General features: G+C 43.6%; 1 protein-coding gene across 1 annotated transcript; it reads right to left on the bottom strand.

Moving 5' to 3' along the window:
• Positions 1-1909: 1909 nt before the first annotated feature.
• On the bottom strand, positions 1910-17784 carry LOC137166367 (high mobility group protein HMGI-C-like). The gene is made up of 5 exons (XM_067568050.1): positions 17692-17784; positions 14441-14524; positions 12831-12878; positions 5580-5670; positions 1910-2067 (listed from the first exon to the last, which is right to left on the bottom strand). The coding sequence occupies exons 1-5, from the start codon at positions 17782-17784 to the stop codon at positions 1982-1984; spliced, it is 402 nt and encodes a 133-aa protein (XP_067424151.1). The 3' UTR covers positions 1910-1981.
• Between the last annotated feature and the right edge of the window lie 202 nt (positions 17785-17986).

Genomic DNA, 17986 nt, shown 5'->3' with positions numbered 1-17986 from the left:
AGGGAAAACACCAGATTGTTAGCCCTGAGACCTGAATTCCTCTACTTATCTATAGAACAAGGATAGCATAAGTAGCAGTGCAATCTTTCCCAACCCTCACCTGAATGCCTCATTCTTGATGCGGGGGTGACCACTGCATTTGACAGGGTCATTCAGTATCTGTACCATTTCAGCCTTGACTGCGCTGACGAGACTGTCAGAAGAAGAGGGGCAAATAGTTATTGTGATGCGGTGTTCCAATAGGAACTCGGCTGAGCCCATCCAATACATGTCAAATAGACTACCATAAAGCAGCCATTAGACAAAAACAACTATTAGAGCAAGAAGTCCACCTGCATGGAGTCAATTACAGGATCAGGGTCTCAGGCCCAGTTCCAAAGGTATTTAGTTCCCTAACTTCCATTAAAATCAATGGAAGTTAGGCATCTAAATATCTTAGTCACTGTTATGTTGGATTGAATTGGATCTGAGGACCAAGAGATGAAAGGCCCCACTTTCCATTACTCATCTCCAGAATCATCCATTCCTCCTAAAAAAACCGACAGGAATTTTTCTGTGTGAAATAATTCCCTGCTAAAGGAACAGACCTTCTGTGAGAGATTAATTTCTGAGCTCAATAAATCCAGCCATTTCACAGGTTTCTGCTGTCACTCCTCTACATTTATAACCAATTATGTCCTGTTAAATATTGCAACTAATGTAAATCTTATATCTTGTCACATATAATTGAAATATTTACTCCACCTATTTTATGAAGCAGGCATCCATTCCAACTGATGGAAAATACCAGTGGGTTTCCAGTGTTTGGGAGTGGATATTAAAAATATCCTTGATCCCAAGAATTGGGATAGATCAAATCTGGCACTGAAACTTGAGACAGACAGCCTCTTGCTATAACTCAAAACTGATTAGTTATAGCTGTATCTCAAGGCACTCCTGAAATGGGAGTGTATTAGGATATTTTCATATGCACAACTACAACACCAGAGGACGCCACGTACCTCTTTTCTAAGAAGGCAGACACACCAGTTGGTGACTGAATTTACAAGGTGATTTTGGAATTGGTAACACCAGAGAAGCAAGCCTTTCGTATAGACACTCCTGTTAATAAAGGGTAGAAGCCAGGGGTCTTTACTCGGTGTTTTGCTAGTGCACACTCAGGCAACGTTTTCATTGATTTCACCAGGAGTTTTGCCTGGGTATGGACTGGTTGTGGGGATATGGCCCCCCAAACAAGCCCTGGACTGACATTAGCTAGAATAAAATATAAGGGTCATCAACCGCCATGTGTCAGGGAGCAAGATGATCAACAGGTGAGGAAGACCCTCTCCCCTGCCCAGCAGTACAGCATTTACAAGTCTTACACTTTCCTCCAAGGCCTCTAGACTGCTGAAGCAAAGATAACTGATTAGATGAAGCACTGGCCTATTGCAGTACAGCAATTCCCATATTTTTCTCAAATTGGGGAGGGTGTGAGAAAGAATTCTTTCCTGACCCAAAGAAATGAGCAGAAACTTAATCCAAGAACGGGTACCGAAGGGCTCTCGATGCCCTGTTGAAAATAGAAGACTATGACCCATTCCCCCAGATGGTATTACTAGATGAGCTCAAGCACTGGCAGTATGACTAGGTCACCTGCACTGTGTCTGCAGGTATTAAGTCAACCTCCCTTCCCTGTGGGACTGTGGTAATTCCAGGCAGCACAAGATTCAAGTTTTAAAGACTTTTTAAGAGACCAGTGTAACCCTAATTCCTTGCAAATGTCTAATACAAACCAGGTGAGGGAATCCCCTTTGCTGCCATTTTTTCAACACATCTTTCTGGCTGTCATGCCTGAGACAGCTGTCTGGAGTGAGCAGCAGGGCAGCAGGGGCTCTGGCTTGCCAAAGTTACAAGCGGGGGGACAATTTTAAGTTTGAAATTATGACTGGTTTGTTTTCCCAATCCTTGTGGCTTCAGTACGGCATCAGCAGGCAGGGGGCTACTGGTGTGCAGCTGGGGCGGTGCTCAGAGATCTCCTGAGGCCTGTAGTCCTGCCCGTTCTATGAGAATCTTTTCCAGTCATGCCTAAAGGGAGACAGCATGAGAGAGAGGAGGTTAGAGCTCTGGAGTCACACATACCTCCCCCTTATAGGGGTAGCACTGGGTTAAAGAGTTCCGAGCACCGTGTGCAATGGGGTGGTCCCTGAGCTTGATGCAGCATTGAGGGGCACCTTCCAAATCCCCAAGGCCCAAAGACCTGAACTACAGTAGTTAAGTGCACCTGGTCAGCAATGCCCAGTGGTGGTTCCAGTGGCCTGTTCCAGGCTTTCACTGGAGGGACAGCAAGAGAGATGGGGGGGGGGGGGGAAGGTGAGTCACACAGCTGTCGGAGGTTTTTGAGGAGGAGAGGAGGAAGGTTTGGGGAGCCTGAAAGTGAATGGAGGATTGTGAGGAGCTGGACTGAGAGAAACTCATAAAGGGCTTGGTTCACAGCCCAGTGAAGTCAATGGCAATACTCTCAGTGACTGCAGTCAGTATTGGATCAGACCCAAAGTCCACATAAGCATCTGAACCTTGCAGTGGTTACTTGAACGTGAGATCAGAGAGACCAGAGGTTATGGGCTGGCTGCAGGAATCCCTGGGTGAAGTTTTCTGGACTGTGTTACACAGGAGGTCGGACCAGATGATCAGGGAACCCCCATGATCAACAGCTGGTTCCCTGTTTCAGGGAAAGCTGGAATGGCTATTGGACTTAGTCCAGGGAAAGGAGTGGCCCAGCAGTTTGCAGTTGGGCAACACTCTCACACTATCAGCAAGACTAAAGGGGGGAGGAGAACAGTGGGAGATGGGCATGGGAGAAACAAAATACAAATCTCCCTCCAGCTTCTAGCTGGGTCCTGGCAGCATTGATTGTGGAGCTGGTGGTTTCTCTTGCTCCCATATGTTTCACAAGAAAGGATGATTTATTATTGAAACAAAACAAGCTGAGGCTTCATCTGTGGTTTTGGGGAAGTATGTGATGGTCAGCCTCATTAATCATGCAGCAGCCCGTTATGAGGGGTGGCAGGAACACCCAACCTGGGAAATCAGGGAAACGTCAATGGTTAATCTGTGGTTGGTGTTATCACAGGAAACAGGCAACTGAAAAATAATGAAATCTATGTAAAGCAAAATCTGTGAGCTGTTAGGAAACCTCTTTCTCCTGCCATAAAACCTGGGTGGCCCCAGAATCAGTGCCCTGGGAATATCACAGAAAGAAGGGGTTCGGGCTGCACAGGGCCCAGGAAACAAATTGCTATTTCTGGAACAGTTCTCCCAACTCTTCACCATTGCCTCCTCCACTACACAGTCGCAGGAGCCCCTCCTTTATTATTCTCCCCCTCCACTTCCCGACCCTCTCCCTCCTCCAAGCTCTCATTAAGGAGACCAGCAAGGTGTCAGGCCAGATCGCATCCACGGATATTTCCAGGTGTGGTTTTTTTAATTTGTGCATTAATATCATGATCATGAAACAAGGGACCATCAGCCCCAGTTAGAGAGCTGTGCATAGGGCTGGTCCTAGAAAGTGCAAGCTTCCTAACACGCTCCTATCACAGCACCTCAGTCCTGTACTGCAAAAGCCATGTGACGATTCTAATCTTTTCTGTGGCAAATCACATGGTGCAGAGCTGCCCTAGAGCAGTCACACTCTGTGTAGACACTGCAAATCCTGTCAGCAGTATAGCACTCCGTTTTTAACCTAGTTGCAGGTCCACAGAACTGGCTCAAGTCACTTTCAGCAACTAGCAGTTTGGAAGCAGCTGCAGCTGCATCACATTCTAAATGAATCTGGAATCTATAAAGTCTCCAGCAACTCAGAGTCACTGACTTTTTTCCATTCACTCCCTGAAGATTCCAAATACAAGACTGAATCCCAGATTCATTTTCAGACTAAACTGCTGTGCATTACTCCAGAGAGGAGGAATATTAGATTTTATACTATGCATGCTTCCACCCTTCACTCCAGGACCCAGTAGCTTTCCTGTCTCCAGTGCTACAAATCTCTGCACCTCCAAGAAGTGAAACACACACACTAGAAAAAGCATCCCAGTCTCCGTAGCAGAAAGTATAGAAATAACTAGCTGGCTGTGTTACAGCATCAAGTGCTACATTGCCATCTCACACTCAACACAGCATCTGCTTATCCTATCTCATCTGTTCTTGCCACATTGTGTAGCAGGAGGGAAATGTATTCCACATGCCACTGCCCTCAGTACTGCTCAAACTGAAAGGAAGAAGAAAGTACCCACTTAGGCTGTGGTTTTCGGTGATGCTAAGAGCTCTATGAAAAACAGAAATCAGAGAAAGAATTGGGCAGGAAGTGAGGTCATCACTTATAAGCCTGTGGCCATGCTGATGTCATCATGCAACTCAATGGCAGGAAATGATATGGGAGCATGAGTCAAAGCGGAAACAGAATCAAACAACTGAGGTTAACAAACCAGGCATTCATCATGTGGCATCTCCAGGGACTTTCTAAGAAACCAAGATTGGGTTTGGCTCCCCGACGTCAGTTAGCTTGCTTTTACACCAGGTTAAACACCACCAACGGTAGAAGGATGAGAGTGCAGCTGTGCTGACCGCATGTCAATGTTAATGACAACTTCTACCTCTTGCTGGTTCCCTTCCCATACCCACTCAAGGGAAAGTGTTAAAGTACTAGCTTCCTGCAACATTTACTGATGGTAAAACTTCATTCTGCACAAGTCTTTGTGACATAAATGGGCCCGAACTGCCAAGGTCAAATCTGGATTCAAATTTTTCCAGGGGTCTAGTGTATTCAGATCCAGGATTTAAGTTGATGCCCATCTCTTATTTTTTATGACAATGGTATTACTTTTATCTAGCATTTTTCATCCTGGAGAATCTGAAAGCACTTTACAATCAGATATACACACTATACACTGATGCCATTGCATCTACCACAGAAATTTTAGCATCTCTGGGGAAATCCCAGCCACTGTTTAATAGCACACAATACTAACCAATAGCTTAGGACAGAAAGAGGAGAGGAGTACCGTACTGGAGACAGCATGTAATTATCCAGAATAGAATTTATCCATGACAATAGCAACTTCCACACTCTTCTGAAAAGAGCAGAGGAGCCTTCACTCCTATTTTTAAGACCAGAAGGGACCTCATCTACTCTGACTTTCTGCATAATACAGCCTGGAGAATTTCATCCAGTGATTCATGCATCAAGCCCATAATTTCTGGTTGATCTTAAGTAGATCCAAAGATTACGAAGTGGCCAGAACCTCAGTCTAATAACTTGTTGAAAGCCAGAAGTACAGTGCTTCCTCTCCTCGCCTGTAATGCCATGCTGGAATATTCAGTACTGATTCAGAGGGACATGTCACATACTAGTTTGCTAATCCTACTTGATGCAGTGTTCCTTGGAGGTCTCGCATGTAAGTACTGACACAATCCAACACTGCTTAGTTTCTAAGATCCAGCAGAGTCCTAGCATATAGTGTTATAGATGCTGGGATATATGCATGGTTTACTGTAAGGATGGCTGTATATTTTAACCCTGTGTAATTTATTTAATCCCAAACCTCCTGTGGCAGGCGGTGAATTAGAATTCAGGTCACTGCTCCCTTGGGGATATCCTTCCTGGGTTTCTTTCTCCTGGATCAGTAGCTGAGGCTGTAAAAAAAACACCAACAAACAACATAGAAATCATGTCAGAGAAGGTAAAATGCAAATAAACCAAACCGAACCAATTTGATCTGAACAGAAAATCCTTAATTAGTGCCTTTTAAGTGTGCAGGAGTTAGGACAAACCCATCTTCTCAGCATGTGCACGTGTTTGTATTGTGTGTGGTGTCCAGATGTGTGTATGTGATGTGTGAAAGTGTGGAAACAGTGGTTGAAGGCATTCAGTTATTATGATATTTGTGAGGGAGACAGACCTGCAGCCAGTGCAATGTCGGCTTAGTGGGGAACACTCTCACGTATGGTGCAGGTGCACAAGACAGGGACCTGTCAATTTAATCAGGAAATCCCATAGCCTGCATGTGGAATATCAGAAATAGAAATCTACTGCAATCCATTAAACGAGAGGGTAGCCATTCAGCTTTGGTCTCTTCTAATTTCTAGACCATTTAACACATTTGCAGATGGAAAATAAAGAGGCTCATATCAGTATGCCGGATATACAGAAAATTTGATACCAATATCAATTTGCCATATGTCCTGAAAGAATCAAGATACCCCATTGGTCTACTGTCCTCAGTGTGATATAAAAGCATCAAGGAGGAATAAAGGATGGCATTACAATGGGAAACAAGCAACTGGTAAGATTTCACCATCAGTAGGCATAGATTCCAAGGCCATAAGGGATCATTGTAATCATCTATTCTGATCTCCTGTATAACACAGCTCATAGAGCTTCCCCAAAATAATTCCTTTTGAACTAGAGGATATCCTTTTTTTTTTTTAAAGGCATTCTCCGATCTTGATTTAAAAATTGCCAGAGATGGAGAATTCACCATGACACTTGGCACATTTTTCCAGTTACCCTCACTTAAAAATGTACACCTTATTTCTAGTCAGAATTTGACTAGTTTCAATTTCTAGCCATTGGATTGTGTTATACCTTTGCCTGCTAGATTATAGAGGCCATTATCAAATATTTGTTCCCCATGTAGGTGCTTACAGATTGATCAAGTCACTCCTTAACCTTCTCTTATGAATCAGTTGACTTGCACCTGTGCTCTAGTTTCCTCCCTTGCTGATTCTTCAGTGTATCATGACACTATAACCACTAAGGATACTTCATGGAAAGAGGGCTCTTAGATACCACTGTGTCAGGGGCTGAGCTCCAGACACGAGGCCCTGACCCCAGATCCTGGAGTCCTATTAGAGTTTTACAGATGTATGTAAAACACCAAAAGGCATAGTGCTTTACCCATCTGGGCTGTAATTTAATCAGTTTTCATAAGCTAAGGAAGAGTTGGGGCAAGTCAGTACTTGGAAAGGTGATCTTCAAGGAAGAAACAGGAGATGCAGGAAGCAATACTGGCAACTCAATAAGGATTTCTGTCAACACTAAGCCAGTGCCAGTATGGCACCAGGGAGAGCTGCGCTGCAGGAGGTGGCCAGTTTTACATGAGATGTAAAATTGACGTCGTGGCCAATTGTGGTCATTAATCATCCCTGGCACTTTTTTCAAAAGCAGTGGTATAAGCCCCAGTGCCCTGGACAAATTCCATCTTGGGATGTTATATTTTATGTCCCTGGATTCTCCTTATAGTTTCATATGCATAAAGTGTTTTTCATTTTCTCCTCTCCTAAAACTCTTGTGTAACGTTGCTGTGTTCTGTTAAATACCTGCTGTGTTCCACCCCATCTCATCCTAGGCACGGAATGAGGCAGAGCTCCTATAGTAAATTATGGTATGGGATCATCTAATGAAAGACTGTATCATAATGCATTGGCACAAAGGAATGAAATTATAGTTGCAAAGGCATCCTTAATACTGGCATTCCTAATTTTCTGAGTGTTTGACTTTGCAGCCTTAATGTCCTTTTAACCACAGCTAGTTAAAATCAGAATTTCTGTCCTGTAGAAGTGGTGATATTGTGAAATTTGTTTTTGGCCTAAATTGGGACAAAAAAATGAAATATCAATATTTTTCACAGAACAGTAAGTCCAAAAAATGAAAAAAAGGTTGATTCAAAATCTTTGATTTCAACACTGCCGAACTGAACTCTTTCATTTTGGTTTGTTGAGCTCATTGAAATGTTTTGTTTGATGTTGGTTTAACATTAATCTGTGCCTGCATAAACTGCTGTGGTGTCTCATGGAAGTTTCATTTCAAGGTTCTCCTATTTTCTGGCACTCCCTGGTTGGATCACATCTTCATGAGGCAAATGAATAGTCATGTGATTCCCGTGATACATCACATGATTTCACCCAAAGGGGAGACCATGCTGCATAATGGGAGATGTAGACTCCTACTCAGGGAATCTGGCTCACAGAGAAGAACTTGGGGCAGGAAGCATTTGAACTTTCATTTCCCATGAGGCACTGCATCAGTTCAGGTGGGCACAGATTGACATCAAACTGCCCTGAAACAAAATTTTTTAATTCAGTTTGAGCTAAAAATGTTCTGATTTGGGTCAGCCCAACCTAAAATGAACGATTTTGCTTAGATTTTTCTGACGGGGAAAAAAAAATTCCCTGTGGGAAAATTTCAATTTTTTGAAAACTGCATTTTCCACTGAAAAAAACATTGATGGAAAATTCCCAACCAGCTCTATTTTTAATGATTTTTTAAAATGTAATATATAAAAATGTGACAGGATGTTTTAGCTGTCAAAGGACAGTGCAAGGCTGTGCCACATAGGAACAATTCTTATTTTACTTGGTTTTGTGTTCAGGAGACCTCGGTAATTATATTTGGATACTTGATGCCTTTTTTGTCTGTCTGAGGTAGTTCATTATTTAGTCCTCATTAACATAAAGTCTTAATGTCTTACAATATTTAATATATTTATCCTCATAGCACACCTGGGAGGCAAGGCAGGTCTGTTATCCCCATTGTACATTTGGGGAACTAACGCACAGAAAGACCGCATGATTTACCCAAAGTCATACAGGAAATCTGTGACAGAGCAAAAAAAATAAGCTCTAAACTAGTGCTCTAATCACTGGACAATACTTCCTCTGCTGGAACAGCCTTTTCTGCCGAGCTCAATTATTTCACATTGGCAGAATCTCTTAGACCCTCTCAGTTCCTCCTACTTCTCCTCACCTCACTTCCTCTTTAGAGCCTCCAGGAAGATAGCAGATAGCATGCCTTTAAACTCATGCCTGGTTGTCCCCTCTTCCCTCATTGCACTTCAAATGCCACCTGGGGTGATCCTGGTCTCTCTACCCATATGTCAAGCACACTGAGAAGTTGTAAAGTGGGCTGAGAGTCATGGCTGAGCCAGTCCCCTTCCTACATGTTGTTGTCAGTTTAACCACAGAGCAGACTGTGCCAGCAGGTGTTTGACAGCTGGTCAGCGCTCTGAGTCCAGCAGAGCATCCCCTCCCAGTCGTGCTCTTTAGGGACCTCAGCTTTTTATATATTGACTTGTTTAGATTTCTGCAGCTCTGTAATAATAGTGCACCCAACCTAGGTTTTCCAACCTCTTATAAACTCACTGTTCAGATAAACAGATGCATGACTACTACGATGACAACATTTAATGTATTCCTCCCACCAGAATCCCCACCAGAGCTCCCCTCACACCACAGTACCTAGCCTCACTCGTCTCCTTATTGGCCTGGGAGAAAAGATGGGTTTTGCGGCAATCACTAGAGATTAACAAACTCAGATTACAGACCAATGGATAAATGTATCAAGAGTGTAAACCAACCACCACTGCCAACTCTCATCTAGAATTTGCAGCTTCTTTCCTTGCATATACCTACTATAGCCTAATAGCAACACAACTCACTCGGATAGGACACCTTTGTTTAGCTCCTTGACTGAGACGAGGGAGTGAGACCCCTTTTGCTTCCTGTACCTCTTCTTAGAGGTTGAAGTTTGCTCCCTTCAAGACCGGACTGTTTGGAATACCCACACGACAGTAGATCTCCTTAAAACTACAAGTGTTGAGAATAAAAACAGAGCAAATGGAATTTAAGCAAAAGAAGCGTTTTGCTTAACAACCCTAGATTTACATTTCTCATAAACTGAACTAGATGCTGCCTTCTCAGCTCAGTTACAGAGAAGAAAAGGCTCTCCCGTGTGTTTAAAGAGCAATTATCTTCTCTGAACTCCCCTGTCAGAGATTCAGCTCCATGCTCGATCCAAAAAGAGAGTTTCCCAGCACCTCCACTGTTTATCAAGTATCTTGAGGTCTTCTTAGAATCATAGAATATTAGGGTCGGAAGGGACCTCAGGAGGTCATCTAGTCCAACCCCTGCTCAAAGCAGGACTAACACAAACTAAACCATCCCAGCCAGGGATTTGTCAAGCCGCACCTTAAAACCTCTAAGGATAGAGATTCCATCACCTCCCTAGGTAACCCATTCCAGTGATTCACCATCCTCCTAGTGAAAACGTTTTTCCTAATATCCAACCTAGACCTCCCGCACTGCAACTTGAGACCATTGCTCCTACTTCTGTCATCTACTACCACTGAGAACAGCCTAGCTCCATCCTCCCTGGAACCCCCTTTCAGGTAGTTAAAACTGCTATCAAATCCCCCCTCACTCTTCTCTTCTGCAGACTAAACAAGCTTAGTTCCTTCAGCCTCTCCTCATAAATCATGTGCTCCAGCCCCCTAATCATTTTCATTGCCCTCCACTTGACTCTCTCCAATTTGTCCACATCCTTTCTCTAATGGGGGGCCCAAAACTGGACACGGTACTCCAAATGAGGCCTCACCAATGCCGAACAGAGGGGAATAATCACTTCCCTTGATCTGCTGGCAATGCTCCTACAAATGCAGCCCAATATGCTGTTAGCCTTCTTGGCAATAAGGGCACTCTGTTGACTCATATCCAGCTTCTTGTCCACTGTAACTCCCAGGTCCTTTTCTGCCAAACTGCTGCCTAGCCAGTCGGACCCCAGTCTGTAGCAGTGCATTGGATTCTTCTGTCCTAAGTACAGGACTCTGCACTTGTCCTTGTTGAACCTCATCAGATTTCTTTTGGCCCAATCCTCTAATTTGTCTAATTCACTCTGTATCCTATCCCTGCCCTCCAGTATATCTACCACTCCCCCCAGCTTAGTGTCATCTGCAAACTTGTTGGCGGTGCAATCCACCCCATCCTCCAGATTGGCAGTAAAAAGAGAGAAAATGGAATTAAAACAGAAGAAGCGTTTAGATCAGCGGTTCTCAACCTTTTTTTTCCCCGAGTACCACTCAGGTCAGGTACAGTCAGGTCAAGTACCACTTGACCTGACTGTACCTGACCCAAGTACCACTCGGGGAAAAAAAAAGGGGGGGCGAGACTTGCGGCGGCGGCGGGGTTTCGCGGCGGCGGCGGGGTTACATGGGGGGAACAATGCCCTCCACCGAAACCCTGCCGCCATTTGCCCCTTTTCGGCGGCAGGGTTTCACGGAGGTGGGAGGGGGGGACTTTCAGCGGCGGCAGGGTTTCACAGCGGTAGGTGGGGGGGGACTTGCGGCAGCGGGGTTTCGTGGCGGTGGGGGGGGGGGGGGGGGAACTTTCAGCGGCGGATTCGGCGGCACGCTACAGCTCGCATACCAACCAGCCTTCTTCGAAGTACCACCGATGGTACGCGTACCACCGGTTGAGAACCGCTGATTTAGATTATCATCTCTAGATTTACACTTCTCACAAGCTGAACTAGATGTGGCCTTTTCTCAGCTAGATGCTGGAGAAGAAAAGGCAATTTGATATGTGTAAACAGCATTTCTCTTCTCTTGCCTTCCCTGTGGGAGATTCAACCCTGAGCTGTGTCCAGAGAACATTCACCTCACTACCTGTTTGTCAAGTGCTTGCTCCTAGGCATACCATATCAGGTGAGGTCACCGTGCAACCCCTTCCAAGCCATGGCACTTTCCCCTAGGAATTCCCTCCCTCTGAGCCTCAAGTTCAGTCCTTCTTGGTTGCTTTGAGAGCAGCCAATGAACCTACCAGGTTGATAGGTTTCTCATGAGCCTATCCATTGTGTTGGGGATAGGTATCAGAGCATGACTTCAGTTTGGCGTGGGTGGAGTTTTTTTTTAACCCTATCCTCCTTGCTCATCTTCCTTGGTTATAAATATAGATTATTGATTAATCAGATCATCTGTCACAGGAAAGATCTCAACTTGGACCAGTTCGGTCAAAGCCATCAGAAGGCTTTGGAAGGGTGTAGCTTGCAGAATTAATTTAACATAGCACTAGTTTCTGACGCAAGTTCGCACTGAAGCCTGTGAGTTCCCTGAGCCCCACCGCCCATCTCCCACAGCCTTCTTATTACATTCTTGGGGAGGAGTTCCATGGGCAACATCTCCTGAGTTCAAAGATTAATAGATTTTAAGGCCAGAAGGAAGCACTGTGATCATCTAGTCTGACCTCCAGCATAACAAGCCACAGAGTTTCACCCACCGATTCCTGCATCAAGCCCATATCTTGTGGTTGAGCAAGAACATACTCTTTAGAAAGAACATACTCTTTACTTAAAGACCTAAAATAGCAGAGAATCCACCATATTCCTTGGTAAATTGTTCCAACAGCTAATTACCCTCTCTATTAAAAATACACACCTTCAGGCTAAAAATAAGGCATCTAGCTTTAACTTCCAGCCCTGGGATCTTATTATGCCTTTGTCTGCTAAATTAACAAGCTCTCTGCTAACAGAGTTCTAGATTTCTCACACTAGTGACCTTCTCTTTCCCTTGAATTCTAAACTTCCCCTCTTCTAGATGAACCTGAGTTCCAGGGATCCCTTTCACTCCATCAGAATTCCCAAGGAAAGCACTGCTCTTGCTGAAAAATCTTTTCTCTGCTTTTGAAACATGGGGAAAGGGAGTGGAAGAGATATGCTTCCTGAATTAAGTGTAACACACTGTCAGAAGTTCTTGGCTCTCAGAACAGCAGAGTGTTTTTGCAGTACAGCAGAGTGTTCAGCTGCTGGCGTGGGAAAATAGAAAGAATCTTGCTCTCCTGTGTGGCCAGATCAGTGCTCAGGACCCAAAGAAGGCTGCATCCAGGCCTCCTAGACTGAAAGAACATCAGCACAGCTAAGGCGCTTGAGAAAGGGAGCAGATCAGAAAACTGGGGTATCTCTGGGCTTTCTGAGAAGGAATTCGAGGAGAGGGAACAAAACAGGATTTTGACATCATTGTACTCACCCACTTTCGGGGTCTCCCTCTTGGTCTTTTCTCAGCTGAAGATTCTACCTTTAGTTAAAACAAAAGAAGGATCTAGTCCTTTTTCATAACTTTTTGCTGTTGTGATCAACATGCTAAGACCACGTCTGCACGACAGCCACTACAGTGGCACAGCTACAACGTTGCAGTGCTACGGTGTAGATGCTTCCTACAGCAATAGGAAGGATTTTTCCATCACTCTAGGAACTCCAGCTCCCCAAGTGATGGTAGTTATGACGACAGAAGCATTTTTCCATTGACCTAGCTGCATCTACATCAGGGATTAGATCAGCATGGACACAGCACTCAGGAGGGTGAAGTTTGCATAGCTACAGTGCTCAGAGGTGTGAATTTTATACAGCCCTGAACACTGCAGCTATGTTGCCCTAAATTTTAAGTATAGACCAGGCCTAAACTTGGTCAGGGTGGCTTCATGTTGAGGTCTTCCTGTGTGACTGAGGATTATGATTAGGAGATAACAATAGGAGGAGGCGATGGGATCTTTGGAAAAAGAGGAGTAGGCAAAGGGTAATGATAACTAGGTGGAGACAGAGGAGGAGGAAAACTAGGAGGAGGAGGTTGCTGGCCAGGCAGCAGGCAGGAGAAGGACAGGCTGATGTGGATTAGGAGCAGGCAAACTAGGATTAAGACTAGGACACCTAGAAGGAGGAGCTCTATAGGAAAGAGAATTTGGCAGATGAAGCAGTGGACTGGGCAGAGTTGGAGGCAGCCTAGAGGAGGATATCGACCAGGCAACAAGTTGAGGATGTTAGAGAAGGACTAGGCAAATTAGGATGAAAACTAAAACAACTAGAAGGAGGAGGATACAGAAGGTGGAAATTTAGAAGAAGGACTAGGTAGAAGAAGCGGAAACAGTGGACTGAGAGATGGAGGAATATCATTAGAAGGCAGAGGGTGCCAAATGGGAACTATGTGATGGTAGTGGACAAGAAGTATTAGGAGGAAGAAAGACAGTGGAAGACGAGGACGAGGATGATAAGAAGGAGGAGGACACTAGAAGGAGTGAGGAAGAGGATAACTATGACTAGGAGGACAGTTAGAGTGATGAGGAACAGGGTGCTGAAGCTTATGACTACTAGAACAATGGGCAGGACAAGGAAGAGGTCCAGGCTGAGGATGATTACGAAGAGGACTAGGTAGGGCTGACAATGAGGGAGAAGGATGAAGGTGACCAGGCAGCACAGGTGCTGGAACTAGGGGTGCTACCACATCCCCTAGCTTGAAGTGGTTTCCATTATATACAGGTTTTACAGTTTGGTTCAATAGCTCTCCGCACCCACACTATACGAATTGTTCCATCACCTTTACTAGGGAGCAGAAGATGACAGAGGACAATCAGTGGAGGCAGGCAGAGGGTGATGATGTAGTGGTAGCAGTAAGAGGAGTGTAAAGTTTGTCAGAGCTTGAAGACTTAAACAAAACTTAACAAGGAGACAACACAAACTGCCCACCTCTAAATGAGACAGCGCCTCTCTCTTGCTCCCCCAGCAAAAGCCTGGAGGGGAGGAGGGTTTCCTTGCCAGTTAGCTCTGCACCCTCCCATAAGTTGAGCATGTGCCCATGTCTCTTACCATCTGCCCAGGGCTGACACTCAGTTTTTTGTTTCCTTTTGGCCTTCCTCGTGGTTTCTTTAGGGGCAAAGGTCCCAGAAGCTCCTGCTTGGACAAAAAGATGGTAATTGTTACTCTGACACGCCGAAGATCTAGCAGTCAAGTAATAACTTCAGCTCATATTCTGTGGGTTCCTTATTTAAACTCTGATGAAAAGAATTAAAAACAAGCAGGCTTCTTTGTTTTAAGATTGTAAATGTGGAGAGAGTGAAATGTGTTATGCTGATAGCCCTGGAGGCAGAAGTCCTCTGTTTAGCCATAGGACAGAAGCTGTACCCCACCCCTCCCTATTAATATGCCTCGTCCTGCCCTGGAAGGCCCACCTCTATGAGAGAAAGCATTTTATCTATGTGATGCATAAGAAATGGATTTAGGCCTCAGACTCATACAAGCTACCAAACAGCCATCAGGTGCTACTGGCTTTCCATCGCTCCTGACCTGATCTCTGTTGTAACCACCATGACCAAGAAATGAAAGGATCCATACATATCCTATTCTGAGTCTTCCAGGAGCCACCCACCTACAGAGATAGCTGTGGAGAATTCACAATGATTCAGCTCAGTCATCAACTCAAAGCAACCTTTTTCAATAATTACATTGTTTGTGTATGTGAAACTAGAGTCCTGCCCCTGTGGCCTGACTCACTAGCATATCTCTCCAGAATTCATTCCTGAGTATGAAATTTACAAAAATATTAGCTGATTGCTTTTCTGACCTATCATCAGATTCCTAGTCTTAAAAAAAAAATTGTGTCTCATTCATGAGTAAGTATAATATCAGTTTGTATATAAGGCTCGCAAATGAGATAAGATTATCCGGATAATCTTAAAATTAATATTATCCGGCCATGATGACAACTTCTTTCTTTTCAAAGGGGAAGGAAGGGGAAAAAGGAAAATAAGTACAAGAGCTATCAGAAAAGTGACCAAGAGGAAAGTAACACAAACAAAGACAATGATGATGATATCAGACGGCACATGTTGATTTCAGTTCCATGTTCTCAGTTGTCAATGTTCTGGAACCTCACTCAGTATCTGAACATGCTCAGGGTTCTATTCCTAACTCGTACACTCAAAGTGACTTTCAAATTCATAATGGTGCTGCATCAGATTCTACCTTTGATCTATCTGATATAGCTGAGACACTCCCCGTTTTTTGGGGAGCTGCGTATATTAATATTTCTCTGGCTCTGTTTGATCAAGGTTATTCTGAGCACACACTATGAGCTTTGCAGAGTATACAGCTGGTAAAGTGGGGGCACAGGCTGCATATAGGTAGACTTGGGAGAAAATTTTTTTTTTTTTTTGAATTTCAATGGATGTATCAATATTTATTTTTAAGCTTTTTTTTCTATTTGTATAGATTTAAAATTTTTGCAGTTGCATAAAATTATGGGTTTAAGGATTTTTTAAATTGATTTCAATTTTCATAGTTGTGGGAAATTATAGAAAGGGTCAAATAATGACAGTTGACATTGAGATTCAAAAAGTTAAAGCTTTATAACTATTAAAACACAAATTGTCAACATATGTCAAAATATAAGTAAATATCTTTAAATCAAACGCTAAGAAGTTCTCAGGCAGCATTTTTCTTACTTTACCTATCTTAAAATTTCAATTACGTGTATCACTGATGGAAATATTTTTTCATTGGTTTATGCATGTAGGGTGAAATTGACATTTACTGACATTTACCAATAGAAATCTAATCCTTCCAAGCAGGGCCAGAAGACAACCGGGGTAAGTGACCCAGGCAACTGCCTGGAGTGCCAAGCTTCGGGGGCGCCAAGCTCAGGGTGCTGTTTTTGTTGTTAGTGACAAAATGGAAAATAAAATGTTTCAAGTAAAATGTTTCAAGTATTCCGTATATGGATTCATTTTTCACTAAGAAAATTAAGAAGTTTCTATAAGCTTATCAGAAACTTTTTTTTATTTGCTTATATATGGCATGAATAAATACAGATTTACAGATCCTAGTGTGCAAATTTATTGTCTTATATGACAGGGATAAATCATGCATGCAAATCGTGCATCAAAGTCGTGAAATGGGCTACAAATTCAATAAAAAATAAGGTATTCAAAAGTTTATCAAATGGGGGGGCATCATTTGGTCTAGGGCTGGCCCTGCTTCCAAGCCAACATATAGGTGTGTGCATAGACAGAAGATTACCTTAGCATACGTGGGTATGTCCATGTATTGTTATGCACAGATTTCATTACTTGTAGGTGTATATGCTGATGCATTATTTATTAATTTATCTGCACTGTATCTATATATATGGTGCATATATAAACACAAATACATGTATTTGGTTTTGTGTGCATATGCACATGAATGTATTGTGCATATATGTAGTATTGTATATATACGTTCATTCGAGCTGTGATGCATGGAATGAGGCATGAAAGAGCATATATCCTCTTCCCCCACCTTCCAAGTCACCCACACAGAAGCAAAACAGGGTAACTCCCTAGTAGAGCTGGGGGAATAACCGATTTTTCAGTTCAGTGGAGAAACCAAAAAATCCCTCCTGAAATTTTTTTTGGGTCAAACAAATATTGTGATCCATCTGAAATGAAACACATAATTTTGTTTTCAACCTTTTTTGTGTTTTTAGTTAAAAGTAGCTGAATTTTGAAACAAAAAGTCAATGTTTTATTTAAAATTTTAAAAACAAAACATTTACATTTGTCTGGAAATCCCCTCCCTTTTTTTTCTGGGCAATATTCACCATATTCAACCTGAATTTGCAAACCATTTCAGTCAACCCCATATTGCATTGTTCAGGAAATAAATTATTCACCAAAGAAATTGCACCCAGCGCTATTCCCCAGCACTCTTGAGTGCCAGAATAGGGTTGTGGCTAACTCACCTTATGACACTCCATGGCCCAGGTGGATGTGAGCTGCCAATTTGGAGGCACAGTTGAGACAACTAGTTATCTGCTGCCAATGGCAAGTACCAATAGTGTAACATGCTTTCCCTTTGCTGAGCAGCAGTAGTGTTTACCACAGAGAGCATTGCTCTCAAGACCCCCCACAAGCCATGCTTGTCCTGCACAATATAGTTTAATTTAGTTTCATAATTTCATTACTGCCAGCTTTTCTTGACTGCCAGTGAGCCACTGCCTACTCCGTGACTACTTAATAATCTCACAGGCTAACAACACAGAATTCTCAATTGTCTTCTTAAGGCCATGGGCACTCACTCACCTGCGGCTGCTTCTTTGGTCTTCCCCTCTTCCTCTTTGGTGGTTCAGGCAGAGGGGATGAGTCAGGATCCATTTGCTTCTCATTGCTGCTCATGGTGGCCCTTGCCACGTCTTGCAGATGATGGCCTGACAGGCTATTTTCCCATGTGCAGCTGATGGAATGGGAATGAAAATCGCACCTCCTTGCTCTCTTTTTCTTCTGTTGCAAGCAGACCCCTTCTCCACCTGCAGGGACTGAAGTGAGGATACAGTCAGGCACGACAGGGGTCGGTCCTGGGGCCGGTTTTGTTCAACAT

This window comes from Emydura macquarii, unplaced genomic scaffold, assembly GCF_026122565.2.
Source record: "Emydura macquarii macquarii isolate MOO-44397 ecotype Brisbane River unplaced genomic scaffold, CSIRO-AGI_Emac_v2 contig_2846, whole genome shotgun sequence".
NCBI classification, from domain to species: domain Eukaryota; kingdom Metazoa; phylum Chordata; order Testudines; family Chelidae; genus Emydura; species Emydura macquarii.
This window is presented reverse-complemented; position numbering and strand designations above follow the sequence as displayed.